The 23,549-nt window shown below is 34.2% G+C and overlaps 2 protein-coding genes across 2 annotated transcripts; one reads left to right on the top strand and one right to left on the bottom strand.

The window, feature by feature from the left end:
• Positions 1–2,095: 2,095 nt before the first annotated feature.
• On the bottom strand, positions 2,096–2,275 carry LOTGIDRAFT_80543 (hypothetical protein; the record flags this gene model as incomplete). The annotated part of the gene is made up of 1 exon (XM_009048941.1): positions 2,096–2,275. A coding segment is annotated over one exon (180 nt), but the record flags the coding sequence as incomplete, so codon positions are not given.
• Positions 2,276–19,910: 17,635 nt separating this feature from the next.
• LOTGIDRAFT_157161 (hypothetical protein) lies at positions 19,911–20,716 on the top strand (the record flags this gene model as incomplete). Its single annotated transcript, XM_009048940.1, has 3 exons — positions 19,911–20,075; positions 20,108–20,428; positions 20,471–20,716. 3 exons carry the CDS (start codon positions 19,911–19,913, stop codon positions 20,714–20,716), a joined length of 732 nt encoding a protein of 243 aa, XP_009047188.1.
• Positions 20,717–23,549: the final 2,833 nt, after the last annotated feature.

Below are 23,549 nucleotides of genomic sequence, written 5' to 3'. Positions count from 1 at the left end.
TTGACGCGTTTTTACAAAGTCAAGGGCAATAGCTCAAAAACCGTTCATCGAAAATGAGTCAAATTAGAACTTGTCCGAGATCTTATCAATTCCAATGATCACACCAAGTTTCATCTGAATCGGTTGAAAACTGTAGCTTCAATCCTGCTCACAAACTATTTTTAGCAAATTTCGACGCATTTTTACAAAGTCAAGGGCAATAACTCAAAAACCGTTCATTGAAAATGCGTCAAGTTAGAACTTGTCCGAGATCTTATCAATTCCAATGATCACACCAAGTTTCATCAGAATCGGTTGAAAACTGTAGCTTCAATCCTGCTCACAAACTATTTTTAACAAATTTCGACGCGTTTTAATAAAGTCAAGGGCAATAACTCAAAAACCGTTCATCGAAAATGCGTCAAGTTAGAACTTGTCCGAGATCTTATCAATTCCAATGATCACACCAAGTTTCATAAGAATCGTTTGAAAACTGTAGCTTTAATCCTGCTCACGAACTATTTTTAACAAATTTCGACGCGTTTTAACAAAGTCAAGGCCAATAACTCAAAAACCGTTCATCGAAAATGCGTCAAGTTAGAACTTGTACGAGATCTTATCAATTCCAATGATCACACAAAGTTTCATCAGAATCGGATGAAAACTGTAGCTTCAATCCTGCTCACGAACAATTTTTAACAAATTTCAAGGCGTTCAAAGTCAAGGGCAATATCTCAAAAACCGTTCATCGAAAATATGTCAAATTCGAACTTGACCGAGATCTTATCAATCTAAAGCATCACACCAAGTTTATCAAAATCAATATAGCTACCACTTTGCCATTCTTCCAATGGGACTGTTGTCAAATATTCGTGTCATGTGTAGCCCCAGGCCAAATTGCTACAATATCAGTATAGTGAGGTTGTGGTTGCCAATTACTTGAATATTAATAGAATGCCATCCTTTTCGGTTTCTGAAAAGTTCAGCTTGTTCCCCTTTTGGGATATGGGTACAATCTATGGCTGCAAAATTAGCCAAATCATAGAAACTACATTAAAAGGACATCCCGCTTTATTTGTAGGTCGAAAAATATTTTGGCCTAAATTTGTGAAAACTACACACCAAATTCTAGAGAAATGTGCCTTTAACGTTTCTGTAAGTTTTAACTAATAAAAATCAAACAGTTGATTTTTAAACGCCAAAAATATTTTAAAACATTAGTTATGGTTTTATACATAATACTTTTTTGAAGCTGTTAGAAAACTACTGTACGGATTTGAATAAAACAAACGCTTAATTGTAGAGAACATCAAACCATTATAAACTTGGTAAAACTGTTTAATTATCAAGTTATTAGATATTAGATATAAATAACATACTTGAGAATTATTTTCAGGTATAATTTTCAACGTTTTTGATAATGAAACCTTTTTAAGAAAAACGGGATGTCCCTCTAAAATTGGGTTATTTCATCTCAGATGCATCAGACTTGTGGCTAGCTATTGAACATGATATACTTTTGAAAGTTCTGCTGACAATAGACTGGTGGATGCCATTTTTTAATTAGAGGACCCAGATGCATAATATACCAGCGTAGAGTTATCAATAGATGTTACATGGGTGGAATATGAATAAGTTGATATCAGCATTGGTAATTGTTAAACTTTACCATATCCATAAATTCCACTACACCTGCCTTTGAAACTCTATATATTTCCAAAAGGTTTGATGTATTATTTAACAATTCTTTGAGTAACTGCAGTGTAGTTGATCTAAGTAATTCTCTATTTCTTGTCTGCAACCAACAAAGTTTAGCTCAAGTCACCTAATGAGGTAACTTCACCACAGCTTTCATTTTATATCTTTTCAAGTAAATGATAAGCACAATTTTCGTAAAAATCAAGCGGTCTGTGCATACCAAAAGTCAGACTTAAGTCTATCTTTAATTAATGTTAAAGTTTAGTGAGGGGCCCATTGTATCACAAAGTACACTGTAGTTCCGTTTGAGCCCAGAATTGTCTGCCTTGATATGCACCACTATATTGCCATCTGAATCTTTGTCTATCAGTGTTATTAAAGTGGATTCTGTGACACAGACACAAAAAAAAAATCTTACTTTTTCTCCAATCTCTGTTTTTTCACCACCTGGTAGTATGTCAAGATCAGAACGTAGTGCACAAGCATCAATTGTTTTGTTATACTTTGTATAGTCTAAACCATTGCCAAATATAATATTGTCAAGAACAGTAGCATTTTGGATCCAGGCTTCTTGAGGAACATATGCTAAAGATCCCTGAAAAAACATTAAAAGAATTTAACAAATTGGAGTTGTTTATAAAAGATAAGAACATTTAATGTGCCATGCAAGGTAACAATAAGGTAAGTTTAAGATAGCTTGCCATGTAAGGTAACATACGCCAACTGGCAGCTGTCAGAATTGATGTTCATAGAATTTTAATGTTTGATAGTCTTTCCACAATATTTTTTAAATCAATAGCAATGAGAACCGTCAACAGCCTGGAGTATGGCATGAGACTTTATCCCTTGGCTTTTGGATCTTTTGAAACTTCTAGCTTGTTAGCTTCAACCCTGGTGTGAAAAAAGAAAATTAAAACTCTCATAAATAAATCAAGTATATAATTACACTCGAATTACACACTTGACTTTAAGACTTTAATTCATGGAAAATATGTGAATTAAAATACAAAACATTTCAACTATTACATTACGGGAACATTATATTGTGTTAAAAAGTTATAAAGATAGAATATTAGCATATTATTTCATAAAAGATTATTATTATGATATTAGTATATTGAATAGAGTATGATCATTTAGATAAAAACATTATGAGAGTATTATTCTTATTAATTAGAGAGAGAACTGCTATTATCATTAAGAGAACATTAATATTATTATATTACAAATAAAAAAAAGTGAAATTATTTTGAGCAGCGAAAAACATTTTTCTTTTATACAGTTTTCATTGAACCAAGGCTTATTTTCACAAATACGTTTTCGATTTTCACTGTTATGGCAATATTATTTGACTTAGCACTTATACCATACAGTTCTCCAATTTTAAAAGACATTTCATCTTTGTCTATTTGATTGATAGCTTTCATATTGAGGTTATTTAGTTCATCAGTTATTGGAGTCTAGTTTAACTCTATCGATAGAATTAGCAAAATCCAGACATTTATCTTGATCCCAATCTATTCTGTTGAATTCTGCCACATTGGTCACGATCTGTTGGTTTCTGCATGAAAACGATTTTAGATTTTAGATTTTAGATTTTGGATTGTGTTTATCTGAAAATAGTGGGTTTAATTCACGTACTGAAAAGTCTGAGATGCACTTAAATTTGTCTGTTGAACAAATTACGAATCCACGACCGAACAGTCTGCACATGTAGTTGACAAAATGTTATTTCCATCACCACATCTTCCATTTACTATATAGATCCCTAAGTTTATGCACAATTCTACAAGACGTTCTCCATAAGTATTCACTGTTTTATCTTCATCTCGCCTGTAAAGAGGCACATCAAAGGATTCTAGTTTGAGTTTGATTTCAGTCTTCTCTTTCATACATTCGTCTAATTCTCTGTCATCCAAATCTTCGTTTATAAGAAAATCATTTATCTCACCAGATCTAGCATTAAAGTCTCCCATTAGACAGAATTTAGTTTGACGTGTACAAAATTTAAAATCATTCGCCTCCAATGAATAAAACATTTGAGTCGAACAATAGCCAGAGTTACAGGGAGGAATATAGGCAGCACAGAATAATAGTTCATGTCCAAAAGGACTGTTTTCCAATGAGAACCACAACAAGAACTCATCATCAGTTTTATTTAGGATACATATATAAGTTATATAAGTTATATATTAGATAGTCAAAAAGGTTCTTTCTAACAAGTAGTGCAAAACGACCTGCGCTTCTATTTCCACTCTTTCTAGATTTCATTACTGTTCTAAATCTATCTATGTCAATTAAATCTAATGAGTTAGTTTTACTTTCACTTAAACAAACTAAATCACAATTGGCTATATAATGTTCAAAGTCATTTGATAATAATTTCGATTTTAATCCACAAACATTCAAAGTCATAACTTGTAAATTCTGTTCAATGGATGTATCTCTATTTAGCTATATCTCAATATTAATTTTGTCCTTTTTTGTGAAAATAAATCCATTTGAATTGACTCTCAATTGTGTGTTATTTGGTAGGTGTTTAACAATTCTCTTGAATTCTTTTCAATAAGACGCTCTGTGAAAGTTTTTGACCTTAACATAAATACATTTTTGGGAACAGTTTTTGCTAATCCTTGTTTATATGATAGACCAGAAATGAAAAAATGAAATGAATGGAGTTTTACGTCCTACTCTTCTGCACCTTGTGGGCTAATGAAGACGGGCAACGCCATGCAGGGTGCCATGAGGGAAATTTTGCCAGGACAGTGGCATTAGCCTGCTCTTTTTCGATTTCCAACTGTCGAGGGATCTTTTACGTGCACAGCCTGTAGCACACGGGGCCTCGGTTTATTGTCCCATCCGAACGACTAGACGCTTTTTCCATGTCAGCCCCTTTTACCTGCATCACTGACAGGGGGAAACCGCGTTGAAAAATCCAAAGGTATTATCTCGACCTATGACGGGATTGAACCCTGAACCTTCAGGTTAGTGAGCAAGCGTCTAACTCTCTGAGCCACCGCGGCTCCCATATGATAGACCAGAGGGAGAAGGGGGAGTATTGTCACCCGAGAGGGCACAAAATCTGAGTTAATTTTTCCTCAGGAATCCGAATCTGGGAGGTTAAGTGCCGGGTCAGGGGGCGTTTTTGAGTTATTCAAGGTCAAAGGTCACGAAAGGTCAAATAAAGCAAAAAACATTAAAAATTGAGAATTGAAAACTAAAATGATATCACTTTTAAGGATATCATGGCCTCAGTTGATTGGTGCAAGACTTACTATACTGTGCCTGTCAAAGAGCTCATAAATTAAAATCTGATTGTTCGCTTTTAATTGCAAAGCAAAAACTTTCCATAAGACAATTTGCCAAGATATTTGGTCAGATGGCTGTGCACAGCATTTCCCGCTGTACCATATGGACAATTGTCTTACAGAAGGTGTGTTATACTCAAATCTTCAGCTCTGAGTAAAAGTTTGGGAAATTTTGAAAGCACCATTGCTATTAATTCAGGTTGTGAGGCTGACTTATATTGGTGGGCCAATAATATTATATATATATATATATATATATAGTATACTTTGCTTGCTTTATGTCATACATTAAGAAATGTGCATATTTTACTTTTGATTGACAATACTACAGCTGTCCCTTATATAAATGAAAAGAGGGGGGGGGGGGAGGGGGCAATATGAAATAGCCAGAGATGTATTTATATGGTGTATAGAGAGAAATATCACATTAACTGCTAACCATTTGCCTGGCTCTCTAAATGTTGATGCAGACAAGCAAAGTCACTCTAAGCATGAAAAAATGGAATGAGTCTTAGATTCTGACATTTTCGCTAAGATTTCTAATGTCTTTGGTGCTACAAATATAGATTTGTTGGCTTCTAGACTTAATAATAAAGTTGAAAAATTTTATTCCTATAAGCCAGATCCAAATACTTTAGCTGTCACTGCCTTTTCTAAAGCATGGGAAAATGGATTTAATGCTTTTCCCCCTTCTTGTGTAATTGGTTCAATTTTGACAAAAATCCAATCAGACCAAGTGTCAGGCATACTTATTGTGCCATGGTGGGTAAATCAGTATTGGTTTACCAAATTAATTAAAATAAATGTTCATTGAATTTCCTATATTATTGCCTAGTGTAGAAGACATTCTCAGTCATCCTATCAGAGACTCAAGAATTACCACGAATGAAGTTATTAGCCGTGCTAGTCTCAGGACAGGAAGTGTTATGAGTAGAGTCTTGAGAAGAAGTTAGGAAGATTTTGCTGTCATCGTGGAGAGAATCCACCAAAACCCAGTACACCTCTTACATCAAAAGATGGTTGTTGTTTGCAGATAGGAAATCTGTGGATCACTTTGAACCTAATTTAGAATTTGAGATTGACTTTCTAACTCTTCTATTTAATGAAGGACTAATGTATAGTGCCTTAAATGCTGCAAGATCTGCATTATCTACTTTTATTTCAATTGACAATAAGCCTGTTGGATCTTTACCTGTGATTTCTCGTTTATGAAGGGAGTGTTTAATCTTCGTCCTTCGTTGCCCAAGAATAAAGTTACTTGGGATTGTGATTTGGTATTAAAGTATTTGAAAAAACTGTCTCCAGTTGAACTCCTGACGTTGAAGCATTTAACGTTTAAACTTGTTGGCTTTGCTGACTGGATAAAAAATACAATCCCTGCATTTCATAGACACAAGGAATGTGTCAGTGACTGCTAATAGTCTTAAAGTTTGTTTTGTTGATTTATTTAAACAATCTCGTTCTTGATATCATTGGAGTGAAATCTATATAAAAGGTTATGCTCCAGATCGTCGCCTTTGTGTACTAACAGTTTACAATGAATATATGTATCAATATTCACACCTTACTCAGTAAGATCTGCATCTACTAGTTCTGCCAATAGGTGTAATGTGTCAGTCTCTACGATTTTACTTACTGGTGGTTGGTCTCGTGAATCAACTTTTCGTAAATATTACGATAAGCCAGTGACAAATGATGGTGTGTTTTCAGAAAAGATTTTTGCTTGCTTGTAAAGCATGACAGTCTATATAGACAATATAGTTTACTTGAATTGTTTACTGACATCTCGGTTTAGTCAATCAGTGGAATAAAATTTATAAATTAAACGAGACTTACCTGTAACGTGAAGTTTGATTGTAGTTTTATTCCACTGTTGACGGCAGAGATATCATGTGCCCAGTGAGTTGGTGCTTTGGTTGAATTATCCCACCCTGTTCAAGCTGTTAAATCCTTATTTGTCACCATTTCACTCTTTGAAATATGACATCTCCGGAGTCTGCACATGCCTTCTCACATAATATCTCTGCCGTCAATAGTGGAAAGATAGCTTTGTTTTATTTAAACAATCTCGTTCTTGATATCATTGGAGTGAAATTTATATAAAAGGTTATGCTCCAGGTTTGCCCACTGGCAGCTTTGATTTTGAACATAAATATTTAGCAGTACAGTAACAATCACCAGTATGAAATATTCAACCTTCAGTCATACACTTTTTTTGAACTCTTTAGGGCGATATTGAATAATATTGAGTATGAGTTATTGCCCTAGTTCTTGAAAACGTGTTCGATCTTTAGCATGTGAAAACTCTAGAAGACAAATATTCAATCTTCAGTGTGGTAATGAATAATAAAACCAAGTTTTGTCAAAATCCAGAAAGAATCATGCCTTTTAGTGTTTAAGAGCTAAATTTGAAAGCGTTTTCAAGAACAAGGACAATAACTCATACTGAATATTTTTCAATTCTTCTGATTTTCAATAGGGTTTATCCTTGGGTGATTACAAACATTCACACCAAGTTTCATCAAAGTAATTACGTGCTAAAAATTGAACGCTTTTTCAATAGCAAGGGCAATATCTGATTTTCAATAGGGTTTATTCTTGGGTAATAACAAACACTCATGCCAAGTTTCGTCAAAATCCGTCAAGAATTGTCCCTTCTAAGAGCGTTTACAAGCTAAAATTTTAACGCGTTTTCAAGAACAAGGGCAATAACTCATACTAAATATTTTTCAATTTTTCTGATTTTCGATAGGGTTTATCCTTGGGCAATAACGAACACACATACCAAGTTTCATCAAAATCCATCATGAATTGCACCTTCTAGAGTGTTTACGAGCGTTTGAAGAACAAGGCAATTAATCATAGTAAATATTTTTCGATATGTCTGATTTTCAATAGGGTTCATCCTTGGGTGATTACAAACAACCATACCAAGTTTCGTAGAAATCAGTCAAGAATTGTGCCTTGTAGAGTGTTTACGAGCAATTGTGGACGGATGGATGGACCGACGGAATGAGTTGACGGCAATATACGCCCCCCCATTTCATGTGGGGGTATAAAAATGTACTTTTCAAAAAGTACTGTTGGTTAAAGTCCCACATAGTTTGAAAGTGTACTTTTCAAGAAGTACTGTTTGTTTAAGCCACAAATTGTCTGAAATTTGTACTTTTCAAAAGGTTTTGTTGGATTAAGTCACACATAGTCTGAAAAGTGCACTTTTTAAGAAGTATGGTAGACTTTTTGCCACTCATCATCAGAAATGTGTAATCAGTGAGAAGTATTGTGGCTTTCTGCCACAAATAGTCTGAAATTCATACATAAACAGAAGTGTTTGCCTTACATAATCCTAAACATTGCAGGTTTCTGGTTACATTTAGTCAGAAATTTATATTGTCCAACAAGTATGGCTGGTCTTTGCCACTCATAGTCTGACGTTTGTATTTATGTAAGAAGTATAGTTTAATCATACAAATATAGGTTTCTGCCAGACATAGGGTGAAATCTGTTCTAGTCATGGTCTAGACAGGTGTTAGATCACTATTTGACTGATCAAGCTAATCATGCTACCTTGGTGAATACAGATTTAGTAACAATTGATAGCACTTGATGTGCTGATCCAAATCCAGCTGATTCATACCCAATTGATGTAAAAGAACCAAAATTGCTGAAAATGTTTTAAGATTGAATGATTATGTAAGGCCATATTTTATAACAAATGTAAATTTTCCAAATTCAAATGTATGTAATTTGAATGCTCTAAATTGCAAAAGTTCCTAATGATCATGTCTTGAATTTCAATGTTTCTCATGAACATGTTGTCAATTCAAATGTGCATGGTTTTAATGCTCCAAATTTCAATGTTTCAAATTCAGATGTTCCAAATGTAGATGCTTCTAATTTGGTTCCTCATTATATGTCTCAAACACCATGTCATGCAAACGAAATCATTACGCCAAATTCAAATTCAGATCCAATTTCAATATTAACAGATCTTTTAATTAAAAGAAATGATTGTGATTCATTACCACGTCCGGAACCTGATGTTTTTTGTGGCGATGAGATGAAATTTCCAACCTGGAGTGAATCTTTCAAAGCTTTTATTGAAACGCAAACCAAAGAACCATCAGAACTTTTATATTACCTAGGAAGATACATCTGGAATAGCAAAAGAAGCTATAAATGAACAATTATCACTAGACTCTGCAAAGGCTTATTTAAAGGCTCAATCTATCTTAAATAAACTGTTTGTAGATCCTTTTCTCATTTTAACTAGATTCAGAAAGAAGATAGAAGAATGGCCAGAAGTTAAAAGCAATGACGGACCAGAACTTTCTTCAAAGTTGTCATGTTGCAATGGACTCAACACCTTACTTGATCTCTTTAAATGAACAAGATGAAAAACTTGCAAAGTTTCCATATAACATTGTTCAACTATGGTGCAGAATTGGAGATGAATGTACCTATGATGAGAATGAAGATCTAGAGCATATGAGGTCCAAGAAATTTCCGTCATTTGCAAGGTTCTGTGAATTTATTGAGAAAGAAGTGAGAAAAGCTTGAAATCAAGTCACATCTACACATCATACTGCTAAGAAGCAAAGCAATCGATATGACAAGAGAACCATGTCTACAATGGCTGAAGAACACAATCCAGATTCCAGTTCATTGGAAGAAAAGAAATTGATATGTGTCTAGTGTAATGAAAAACATGAAATAGATTACTATGAAGAATTTAACAAAATGACCCTTATAAACCAACTAAATTTTACCAGAAATAAATCTCCATGGAGTGGTTGTCTCAAGCTCGGACATATGAAGGACTGCTGTCATGGATTTCACCCCACAGCACTGCATGATAATGATTACTTCAAAAACAGATAAGTGGTTGTCTAGCAAGATACGCCCACTTTCCTGATACATTTTCAGTATATCAAGGGCAGTCACATATCTGTGTCAAGTCATACCAAAAATCTGATTTGTGCAAGATATTGTTGAATTAAACAAACACACATTATTTAATAAAATTCTGACATAAACTGTCACCTCTATCACCAACAAATTTTGACTGGTTTTACTAAGTCAAGGGAAATGACTCAAATACCGAAAAATTGTCAAATTTAATCTTGACTATATCTCATCATTATAAATGATCACACCAAATTTCATTTAAATTGGATGAAAACTGTATTCTTTATTATGTTCACAACCAAATTTTGACAGTCTCTATTGTGTTCACAGCCAAATTTTGATGCGTTTTTCATAAGTCAAGGGCAATAACTCAAACACCTTCATCGAAAGATAGCCAAATTCGAACTTGTCCAAGATCTCATCATTATAAATATTCACACCAAATTTAATTGAAATTGGATGAAAACTGCAGTCTCTATTGTGTTCACAGCCAAATTTTGATGCGTTTTTCATAAGTCAAGGGCCATAACTCAAAAACCATTCATCGAAAGATAGCCAAATTCGAACTTGTCCAAGATCTCATCATTATAAATATTCACACCAAATTTCATTGAAATTGGATGAAAACTGTAGACTCTATTGTGTTCACATCCAAATTTTGACAAGGGCAATAACTCAAAAACCATTCATCTAAAGATCGTCAACTTCGAACTTGTCCAAGATCTCATGAATATAAATGATCACACCAAATTTTATTCAAATGAGAAAAAAACTGTTGTCTCTATTGCGTTCACAAACCAATTGTGATGTGTAAGAATTTCCAATTTCATAATAGATGAATTGGTTGATGATTTACATATCAATGGACCAAAAACTGAATTGAAGTTATCAACAGTGTTAGCAACTTCATTGATATCATGTAAAAGAATATCTTCACTGCAAATTGTTGGCTATGGATGTAATGATGAAATTAAGCTACCTATTACCTTTACCAGCAAATCACAGTCAGATTCCAAGACAAGAAATGTCTTCCAGATGGTGCCATCCTCAGAAAATGTCTGATAAGCTTATGCCATATAAGAAAGACTTGAAGATAGGAATGTTAATTGGTACTGATATAATCAAGGCCATTAAACCACTGGAAGTCATACCAGGCACAGACAATCAACTGTATGCAAAAAGAACTGCTTTAGGCTGGGGTGTAGTTGGTGAAGTTACACCCAACGATGAGGATGAATATACTGGATCTTATGCAAGAAAGATATTGATGTTGAACTTTGTCATTTCTCCTTCAGGACACAAGTGAAAGAGGGCATATCACCTAGACAGATAGCTCAAATGTTTGAACAAAATTTCAATGAAGGATTGAAAGAAGAATACATTTCTCACGATGATAATAAATTTATGGATAAGATGAGAACAAGTATACATCAACTGAACGATGGACATTTTGTGCTACCATTGCCTTTAAGAAGATAGCTTGCCAGGCAAGGTAATATAGCCCACTGGCAGATTTGATTGTAAAAGATAGCTTGCCAGGCAAGGTAAAATACGCCTACTGGCAGCTGTCAGGAATGATAAAACAGTCTTTAGTGACTAAAGTATGAATTTTCTCATATTAAAGTAATTTTAATCGTTTGAATTCATTGATATATATATTTATTGCAAGTTATTTATGCTGAGAAATTCCACCAAATTTTTAAAAATCAATACCAATAACCAAAATACATCAAATTATCGCATCAATATACATGATCACACCATGTTTCATTAAAATCAATTGGAAACTGTAGTCTCTATTGTGTTCACCAACTAATTTTGACGCGTTTTTCCTAAGTCAAGGGCAATATCTCAAATATCGTTCAATGAAATATCAAAATCGAACTTGTCCAAGATCTCATCAATATAAATGATCACACCAAATTTCATTAAAATCAGTTGAAAACTGTAGTCTCTATTGTGTTCACAAACAAATTTTGATGCATGCTTCCTAAATCAAGGACAATAACTCAAAAACTGTTCATCGAAAAATCATCAAATTCGAACTTGACCAAGATCTCATCAATATGAATGATCACACCAAATTTCATTAAAATCAGTTGAAAACTGTAGTCTCTATTGTGTTCACAAACAAATTTTAATGCGTGTTTCCTAAGTCAAGGGCAATGACTCAAAAACCGGTCATCGAAAGAATATCGTCTAATTCGAAATTGACCAAGATCGCATCAATATGAATGATCACACCAAATTTCATTAAAATCAGTTGAAAACTGTAGTCTCTATTGTGTTCACAAACAAATTTTGATGCATGCTTCCTAAATCAAGGACAATAACTCAAAAACCGTTCATCGAAAAATCATCAAATTCGAACTTGACCAAGATCTCATCAATATGAATGATCACACCAAATTTCATTAAAATCAGTTGAAAACTGTAGTCTCTATTGTGTTCACAAACAAATTTTAATGCGTGTTTCCTAAGTCAAGGGCAATGACTCAAAAACCGGTCATCGAAAGAATATCGTCTAATTCGAAATTGACCAAGATCGCATCAATATGAATGATCACACCAAATTTCATTAAAATCAGTTGAAAACTGTAGTCTCTATTGTGTTCACTAACAAATTTTGACGCGTTTTTCTTAAGTCAAGGGCAGTAACTCAAAAACCGTTCATCGAAAGATCATCACCTTCAAATTTGACCAAGCTCTCATCAATATAAATGATCACACCAAATTTTATTGAAATCAGTTGAAAACTGTAGTCTCTATTGTGTTCACAAGAAATGTTGACGGACCGACGGACAGGGGCGACGGCATAAAAATATTTGGCAGTACAGTAACAATTACCAGTATGAAATATTCAACTTTCTTTTGAACTTTTTGAGGCGATAATGAATAATATTCCCAGGTTTCATCAAAATCTGTCAAGAATTTGGTCTTCTAGAATGTTTACAGGGTAAAACTTGAACGCGTTTTTAAGAAAAACGGCAATAACTCATACTAAATATTTTATCGATTTTTCTGATTTCGATAGGGTTCATGGGTGACAACAAACACTCACACCAAGTTTTGTCAACATTTGTCAATAATTGAACCTTCGAGAATGTTCAAAAGGTAAAAAAATTAAACGCGTTTTCAAGAACAAGGGCAATAACTTATACTAAATATTTTTCGATTCTTCTGATTTTCAATAGGGTTCATCCTTGGGTGATTACTGACACACATACCAAGTCTCATCTAAATCTGTCAAGATATGTGCCTTCTGGAGCGTTTAAGGGCTAAAAATTGAATGCGTTTTTGAGAACAAGGGCAATAACTCATAAATATTTTTCATTTTTTCTGACTTTTGATAAGGTTTATCCTTGGGTGATTAAAAACACTCACACCGAGTTTCGTCAAAATCTGTCAAGACTTCTAAAGTGTTTACAAGCTAAAATTGAATGTGTTGTCAAGAACAAGGTCAATAACTCATACTAAATATTTCTTTGATTTTTCTGATTTTCAATAGGGTTCATCCTTTGGTGATTACAAACAATCATACCAATTTTCGTCAAAATCAGTCAAGAATTGTGCCTTGTGGAGTGTTTACGATCAATTGTGGAAGGACGGACAGACGGACATGGGTGACAACAATATACACCCCCCATTTCATGTGGGCGTATAATAAGGAGATACAAAACTACCTGATAACAGAGCTGTTGTAATCAAAGAGGTTAAAGGGACGGGTAAAGAAATTTGAAAGAGATCAGCAATATGAATCTGACTGCAAAGAAGTTATGAATGATATCATAAAGAAGGGCTATGCAGAACATGTACCAGAAGAAGAAATTGACACTGAAGGAACAAGTTGGTACATACCCCATCATGGTGTTTATCATCCTAAAAAACCCTACAAAGATGTGAGTGGTATTTGATTGCAGTCACACCTACAATGGAGAATCTTTAAACAGCACACTCTTACCAGATCATGATCTGACTAATAATTTGGTTGGCGTTCTCTGCAGATTTCGATAGGATACAGTTGCATTTACATGTGACATAGAATCTTCTTCTTCAGGATGTGCAAATTATGACTTGAAAGCAACATCAGATTTATATGCGGAACAACGAGGTGAAGATGCTGCAGATTTTATAAGAAACATCTTTTATGTAGACGATGGGTTAAAATCTGTTTGAACTATTCCACAAGCTGTAGATCTTATTCAAAGAAGTAGAGCTATTTGCAGACAAGGTGGTTTCAGATTGCATAAGTTCCTGTCCAATCAAAGGGAAGTACTACAATCAATTCCTGTTGAAGAAAGGTCCAAGGATGTAATGGATTTTGACATAGATAAGGATCCAATAGAGCGAACCCTTGGAGTTCAAATGTGTGTGGAGAACGACGTTTTCCAATTTAGGATCAATCTCCATGACAAACCTTTGACCAGACGTGGTATACTCCCTACAGTAAGCTCAGTTTTTGACCCATTAGACTGGTCTCACCTGCTATATTAGCTGGTAAACAATTTCTGCAAGAGCTATGTAAAGACTGACAGGTTGGGATAAGGAAGTACCAGATGGTATTCGGTTTAGAAGGTCAAGATGGAGAGAAGAACTAACTGATTTAGCTGAATTGAAGATCAACAGATCATTTAAGTCAGAGCACTTCAGAGAAATCAAATTAGCCCACCACTTTTCTGATGCCTGTTTAATGGGTTATGGACAGTGTTCTTACATCAAATTTACAGATGAAGCAGATACAATTACGACATCTCTGGTTATAGCCAAGTCTCCTTCAAAACCTGTAACAGTACCTAGGTTAGAACAAACGGCAGCTGTGACCTCTGTTAAGGTGGCAGATATGTTAAAAAGAGAGCTCGAATACCAACCAATAAAGGAATACTTCTGGACCGACAGTAAAGTGGTTCTTGGATACGTAAAGATTCTAAGAGATTCAACATATATGTAGCAAATAGAGTCCAACAGATCAACAGCCTATCAAATCCTCAACAATGGCACTTCGTAGAAAGTTCCGAAAATCCAGCAGAATTGTATCAAGTGGATTAAAAGTTAAAAATTTGATCGTATCAAAAATTTGGTGGAAAGAACCAGATTTCATTAGAAGAAATTTTGAAGAAAAACTAAATCCAAGTGAAGATGAACTAATTTTAAAGGTGGATGATTCAGAAGTTAAGAAAATTGTAACATTTAAAACCACAGCATCAGAAACCCAGTCAGTTGTAAACAACTTTGAAAGATTCTCCAGCTGGTCCAAATTGAGGCAAGCTATATCTGTTTGCCTGAGAATTCAAGATAGAATCAAGAAAATTAATGGTGCATCTGCTTTAAGCCTTCAACTGTAGAAGAATTAAAGAAAGAAGAAATGGAAATTATCAAAGAATTACAGAAATAATATTTCACTGAAGAAATAAGAATTTTAGAAACTTTAAAGGTGAATAATAATAAAAAGGATAGGGAGGATGAGAAAGAAGAGAAATTGTATCTGAGGAAATCAAATGCCTTGTATAAGCCAGATCACTTTATTGATGATAATGGTTTTTTTCGCATTCCAGAATGCTAAAATATCAACTGAATGTCAACATCCAGTAGTAATTCATGTGACTGAACTGATAGTGAGACATTTCCATTCCAAAATGAAGCACCAAGGAAGAAGTACTACCCATAATGCATTAAGAGCAAATGGTTTTTGGATTTTTGGAGGTCGTAATGTAACATCAAACATCTTTTAGAAACTCATAAAAATGCCTTAACCCTCTTGGTACCTGGATATTTTTCTAAATATGTCATTATCAGCCCGGGTGAATTATTACTAATTTGCGAAATTTTGATGAATTGTACACAATTTACCCTCAGAGATATCACCTCAGACTTGTTATATTGATTTTAGCTGGATTATTGATAAACTCATTTTTAGGAATTAGTGAGATTCCATAGCAGAAACAAATAAACTGGATATTAAAGTGTATTTCAAAGAAACTGATACTCATCAACTCTTGCACAAGAGCTCCTTTCACCCAAAACATACCTTTTCTGGTATAATTAAGTCACAAGTTTTACGATTTCATCGAATTTGTACAAGATCTTCTGATTTCAACCAAGCCTGTACGATTGTTTTCTCAAAACTGAAAGAGCGTGGGTACTCTAAACGATTTTTACGAAACATAAAAAACTCCACCTTAGCACAGATAGCAGCTAAAAACAGACTTTATGCCGAAGTACCTCCAGGTTTAAGAAGTGCTCCATGTTTGTCCAGTAGATACAAAACATGTCCCTTTATATCAGAAACTCATTATTTTGTAAGCAACTCTACGAATAAAAGGTACCCGATCCAGGAACATCTAACATGTGAACATTCGAATGTAATATATTTAATTTCATGCAAGAAATGCCCCAAACAATATGTAGGAGAAACTAAGAATAATTTACGAACTCGCTTTAATGCTCATAGGTCAGACATCAAATTAAAGAAAGACAAGCCTGTTTCTAATCATTTCAACCTCGACGACCATTCAATAGACGATCTCACCCTAATCCCAATTGAGCGTATAGAAATTGACTTGCCCGAAGATGAACTACCAATTCCGTCATCTAGGGAGGCCCATTGGATTGAGACATTGAATACAGCATTGTGATTTTTATATTTATTTGTGTTTTCTCAACTGGTTCCTGTATTATATAAATTTACTAAACTGTTCAAGGAAATTTGAAGATTGACTACATGCGTAGATTTTTTTGGGGTGAAAAACACCTATTTGATCAAAAACAGGGAAATTGTACCTATTAGTGATAGGTAGTTTTTAACTTCTCCAGTAACAGAGAAACCTATTCACTTAGCATGATGAAGTGTAAAAACACCATTTAGCAGACAAAACAGATATTTTGGCGAAAAACCCTTTTTTGGGTAAAAAAAAACAGGGAAATTTTACCTAATAGTGATGGATGGTTTTTAACTTCTGTAGTAACAGAAAAGCCTGTTCACTAAGAAGGATGAAATGTAAAAATACCTTTTAGCAGACAAAACAAATATTTTAGGTGATAAACACGTTTTTTGTTCAAAAGACAGGGAAATTTTATCTTAAAAAATGTTAATTACGATTTATAGATGTATCATGACTAAATCATGGCAGTGGAAAGCTGAATTTGATTGAAATGTTGTAGTTCAGAAGTCGACGCTATCAAGTCATAAAAGGGATATCCTAAAGTTTAAAATAGCTTCTGATGGCACAAATTAGCAGAAATCAACAAACAGTTAGTGTTGAAACGGTTAATCAGTTAACCGATTGCGGGTAGTATTTCACGAATAACCAGGTCTGATTTGAGATCATCGGTTAACCCTCAATTTTATAAGAAGTAAAAAGAAAGTAATTTTGACAGAAATTTCATCACTGTACAAGTCTTTAAGCTGTTTTCTTTAGTAAATAATCATCTTTATTGACTGAATAATTGAGATTAATAAATCAAGATAGGGTATCATCAATTATCAAAACAGTGAAACACTAACGAGTTGCAAGAATTGCGGTCAAGATTATCAAGCCTCTTTTTTGATATAAGTTCAACTAATTACTCGTTCTGAATAACCTCGTCACGATGGTCTTAGTTTATCGACAGTCGCCGTGTGCACCGTTATGTTAATTAGGTTGAACAAATAAGCACTGTAATCATTATCAGACGTTCGGCACGCGCCACAGTTCATTGAATCTTGTGCAAAAAGTTTTCGCTTTCAAAATGTCATCAAAAAGTGGAATTTGGGATTTCTTTACAAAACAAACAGAATCTGAAAAGGCTAAATGTGATCTTTGTGGAAATCAGCTTGCATACAGAGGAGTATCAACTTCTGTTTTAAGGAACCACTTGAAATTCAAGCAATCTGTCAATTGATCTTAAGACAAAAAAACATCCATCATCATCGCCGTCGGATACTAACATTTTGGTATCAGAGGAGAGTTCGTCGACCTCAGAACAAGGACATGATGTAATGGTGTCGAAAGGGCCCACACAGAAAACTACTACTCTGTCTACATTATCTGGATTTATGCAAAAACCACCTATGGGAAAAAAGTCAAAAGAATGGAGGGACATAACACAGTCACTCACCAAATTTGTTGCCAGGGACATGTGTCCAATCAGCATCGTTTCTGGTTGGGGATTCAAAGAATTTTGTCGAATGCTAAACAGCAGATATGAAGTACAATCCCACACAACAGTTAACATACATGTGTACAGGTTAGGAAAAAAAATCTGGAGATTTGCCTTGAAAAATCTGGAGATTGGGTGAAAAGTCGGAAGATTTTTCCAAAGCGCGTAAATTCGTGATTTGAAACTCCAAATTGATTCTTTTTTCATTTTTTTTTTAAATAAGTTTTAAGCCATGTAAATTAATTAAATTGATCATAGGCCTACATGACACAGTTAAAATTACCAATCTATAATGAGGGATAATTCTAGAAATAGTGCCTGATATTTCAAATTTAGGGACCAAAAAAAATTTGATATTGTCATTCTTCAGTATTGATTGAATAAAAAATTATGTCAAGGTGAAATGATGTTTGATAACAAGAAAGCAAGCATGATCCCAGCCTTCTAAATCAAATGGTACCGGTAGGCCTATATCATACATGTAATACCATAATAAAGCCATCTGAAAGCAATATTAATTAAATATGTACTGGCAATGTTACTTTTTCCAAAGGTGTAATTCATGACATCTAAAATATCTCCATTCCTATCATTAAATAATTTTCCTGCAACACTCTCACGAAGTATTGAACTGAATTAACCGCTTTCATTTTGACGTTCTTCAGAATGGAAAGACTTGTAATAAGTAAGCCCGTTATGCAGGCAATCAAATGAATGTTTACAGGCTACAGTAAAATTACAAAACTATTTTATGAAACGAAGTTTGAGTTTACATAAGAATTAGACATCCAGTCGCGTATGATAATCTACCGATAATGAAAAATAATTCTGAAACGACGTCTATGTTATATAGGCCTAATATAGACCTCACAGATTGACACTGACAGTATAAAATACTATGAAGACCTGAAGGTTTCGTTTTTTAGTAAAAGTAGTGCTACCGTAAAATTTATTATTAAAGCGAAAGTAGAATCTACCGGATGTTGTTATAAAAAGTGTGTCACGTGGGCTTAAAATACACATTATCAGGTGAAAATAGATCAAATTACCATCTTAATTTGGGGATTAATTAATTAGGCAATGATAATATTATTACATGATGAGATTAACGCGTGTTACCGACAATCAAGATACAAGTAATGATAGATATTTTGTTGATTTATGGTAGTGAATTTGAGCATTGAAAACGGTAGGTCCCGTGAAAATTTGATAAGGAAAAAAACCCAAAAATCGGTAGAATCGGGTATCCCGCCGGTAGAGCGGTAGACAACATTCAAAAGCGGTAGAAACCCGACAACATCGGTAGATTACACATGTATGAGTTAAATATTATGTGGATACAATGTACAATGAAGAAAGAAGTAAATTTATAACTTTATTGAAATCACAGGAAAATATAGCAATAACCACTGATGCGTGGACCAGTGTTGCCACAAAAGCTTATGTAACGGTAACTGTGCATTTCATGACACACGAATGGACACCAATTAATAGAATTATGTCAACACATGAAACCACTGAGCGCCACACGGGGGTCAATCTGGCGAAAGACATGAGGGAAGTTCAAGAACATTTTGAAGTGCCAGAAAAAGTCATTGCAAGTATCACTACGGATAATGCCGCAAATATGGCTGTTTGTGAGAGAGAGTTGGAATGGACACATATTAGATGTTTCGGTCATAGTTTGCAATTGTAAGTGAAATCTGGTCTGGATTACAAAATCTGATTATTTGAGCTGTTGCTGCAGGAAGGAAGGTAGTTTCATTTTTCCACAAGTCAACAAATGCTGCAAATGCACTAAAGGAAAAACAAAAACTATTGCAGTTGCCGGTACATAGGCTTGTTCAAGATGTGTCGACGAGATGGAACTCGACTTACTACATGTTGAAAAGTTTGCTTGTACAAAAGCTAGCCATTCTCGCAGTACTCCACGACCCTTCAGAAATTAAATCTGCTGACGCCAAAGTTTTAGATGTCGCCGACAGAGACTGGACTATTATTCAAGATATTATTATTATATTGAAGCCACTAGAGGTCGCCACAACTGTGATAAGTGCTGCAGACTTTCCTACGATTAGCATGGTTTATCCTATAGTTCATGGATTAATCAACATTCATTTGGCACCTGCAGACAACGACTCGACAGAAATGAGAAGACTAAAATTAAAGCAGACTTGTCTGATAATACTCTGACAACAAATATTTTGGTCAAAGGCTCAGCTTTGGATCCCAGATACAAAAGTTTGATGTTTCTCAATGACGCGCAAAAAGACATGGTTTGGAAAAATATATGTGAAGAAGCCAAGGAATTGGATAAAGGATCTGGCGATGGAGCTACGGAATACCAACCTCCAACAAAGAAAAAATCAGCATTGGAATTCTTGATTGGCCCAACAGATGTAAGTTCATCTTCGGGATATTCTATTTCGGCCGATAAACAGATAGAGAGATATATCAACGAGGTCTCTTTAGAAGCAGACTTTTCTCCTTTTGAATGGTGGAAAATATCAAGTAAGAGGTATCCTACTTTAGCTAGACTAGCAAGAAAATATTTGAGACTACCCGCGACATCGGTGCCATCAGAAAGAGTGTTTTCAGATGCAGGAAATACTGTTACAAAGAAAATATCTAATTTGGATCCCGGCACTGTCAATCATCTTATCTTCCTACGGGATGCTCTCAAGTAGATAGGACAAATAAATAGTCATTGATCCAATTAAAAAAAACGATGTTGATAGGACAGTGATTAGTGATTACCTTACGGAATATAATTTAGTTAGTTTAATTAATCTACCTTATTTTACATTCCATTTTGAATGGGTTTTTTTTATTTGTTATTAAGATTTAGATGGTGCGGATTGCGTACACCCGTACACCGTATATTTTAAACATGTTCTAGTGTATTAATAAGTTTTGTTATTATTTTTATTGTATTGCGAAAGTGTAACACAGTGTTTTATAAGCATGTTCTAGTGTTTTAATAAGTTATATTATTTTTATTATTTCAATCGGGTACGAGTTGCTTAGAATAAAACAGTTATAAAGATCGTATTACTTTTTACTAACTCTCCTCTAATTGGCTGTTTGTTTCTTCTTGCCTGTCAATCAGCTTCAAGCTTATTAATATTTATGAGTACGGATTCATTGAGACAATAGTTTTATACCAATTGTGGAACCAGTACGCCGATTCGCGGCGACTTCAATGAGATACACTTGTTACACTGACCCCACAACTGGTATAAAAACCTTTGATCTGTCAGAGACTGTAGCAATGAGTGACACTGGCACGAGTCCGTCTGAACTCTGTCAGGCCCGCTTGTAATCTTACATTGAAGCAGACGCTTCAATGGGTTGTTTGGTATCTGTCGATTTGTACAATTCACGGGGAACTAGCCAAAATCATCCTGGGTACTCATTTACACTTACTCTAGTTTGGTTAACGGTGAATTACTGCCGCAAATACTAATCTTTAGTAATTAACCAAGATTAATCGAGTAACAAACGATATGATTTAGATCTATTTAGGTAACAATTGAATATTGCGGATTCGTGTACAATAAAGTATTACACACAGAGATGTAACAAATATTCTATAATTGAAATCAAAAGTATATCAATCTATTTGATAATGGAATTTCTCGAGGATTGGCAGCGTACATTTCACATAATATTTCAGCAAAAATCGAAATCATTTTTTGCCAACCCGATTTCTCAGTAACAAGAGTCGAAATATTAGACAATTCTTTTTTCCTGCATCAAAATAACTCATTTTATGATGGCCAAATGAATCAAGAATGAAATTGTCTTCACATGGAAAGATAGCCAACTTCGATAGTAGTACATATCTATCTAAAAATAGCCTCATGACATCATAAAGTTACATAAAACAACATATAGTCAAACTTGAATTCTGTGTATAAAATAATTAGCTCTACAATATTTTTCACTCTTTACAACAATAAAACTGTATGATGAAATATATCTCTGTAATAATAGGAGTAAAAATTATTTTGAACAAATTCTCTGGATATTTTGGCGGGATCTCGCAAGGGAAATCCTAAAATCATCCTAAATTACATTTGGATGTCACAACATCTCATTAACATAAAATCACAAATGTTTTACATTTGACCGATAGGAAAATGGAATTGTTTATACGCTTGTGGATTAAAACTGGTTGAATCATATCATTAGAAATTATGATCAACATTGCAACGTATAATTTCGAAAAATGGAAAATAACACATTTTTCCACTTGGAAATCATATTTTACAAGAAATTCTGTAGAGGAGACCTATGACAAAAACTAAACTAAAATGTCATGGAACCCTCATTTGCCTAAAATAACATACAAAATACGTACAATTTCGACACTATTTTGGTCAAAAAACGAATTCTAACTGATAGACACCAGCTCGACAAAAGTCGAGTACAGGAGTTCGACATCATTTTCTTAGCTAGACTAAAGGCGAGCACGGGCCCAAGAGGGTTAACTGATGAAGTTTTAAGAACATTTTTGCTGAAGCAGAATGTATTGTTAATAGTCGTCCTTTAGCTTTTAATAATGTTAATGACACTAACTGTATTTGTCCTAATGATATTTTGACTCTTAAGGCTCAAGTGCTCCTCCCTCCTCCAGGTGAATTTGTTAGAGAGGATGTATATCTAAAAAAGAGATGGTGGAGGGTGCAATTTTTGCCCAATGAATTTAGGAAAAGGTGGAAGGAAGACTATGTGCAGAATTTACAAATTAGACAAAAGTGGCTTAACCCTGTTCCAAATCTTAAAATCAATGATATAGTGTTAGTGAAAGATACAAATGTTGTTAGTTTGGAAATTAGGTAGAATTTGTGAAGTCTTCCCAAGTGAAGCTGACGGATAAGTGCGCAAGGTGAAACTAATTTTAGCTGATAATTCAATTGTTAGAAAAGAAATCGAATAACTGCTAGTAAATCTTTAGAAAGACCTGTACTGAAACTTGTGTTATTGATGCGAGCAGATTCAGACCGGGAATCCCCAACGAATAGCCATTTGATGTATATAAGTCTTGTATTTTGTGTTAATGTTATCTAAGTTAGGATATGTATTAAGGTTATCTAAGTTAAGATATGTATTAAGGTTATCTATGTTAGGATATGTATTAAGGTTATCTATGTTAGGATATGTATTAAGGTTATCTAAGTTAGAATATGTATTAAGGTTATCTAAGTTAGGATATTCTGTAAGTTATCTTATTAGTTAGGATATATAACAAGGTTATCTAATGAATTAAGATATAACAAGGTTATCTAATGAATTAAGATATATACTAAGTTCTCCATAGTGTTCGGTTCATATCTTATATTAAGGTTTTCCACATCGGATGTTAAGGTTATCCCATAAGTTAAGTTCATGTTGATGATAATTGGTTCATATCTTTATGGTTATTAAGCGACACTAAGGAAACAGGTTACAGTTATACTTAGAGTTGACTGTTAGATATTTAAATTGTTCATGTTGTGTTGATGTCACAATTTAGAG

The sequence above is a fragment of the Lottia gigantea genome (genome assembly GCF_000327385.1).
Source record: "Lottia gigantea unplaced genomic scaffold LOTGIsca_13, whole genome shotgun sequence".
Classification (NCBI taxonomy): Eukaryota; Metazoa; Mollusca; class Gastropoda; family Lottiidae; genus Lottia; species Lottia gigantea.
This window is presented reverse-complemented; position numbering and strand designations above follow the sequence as displayed.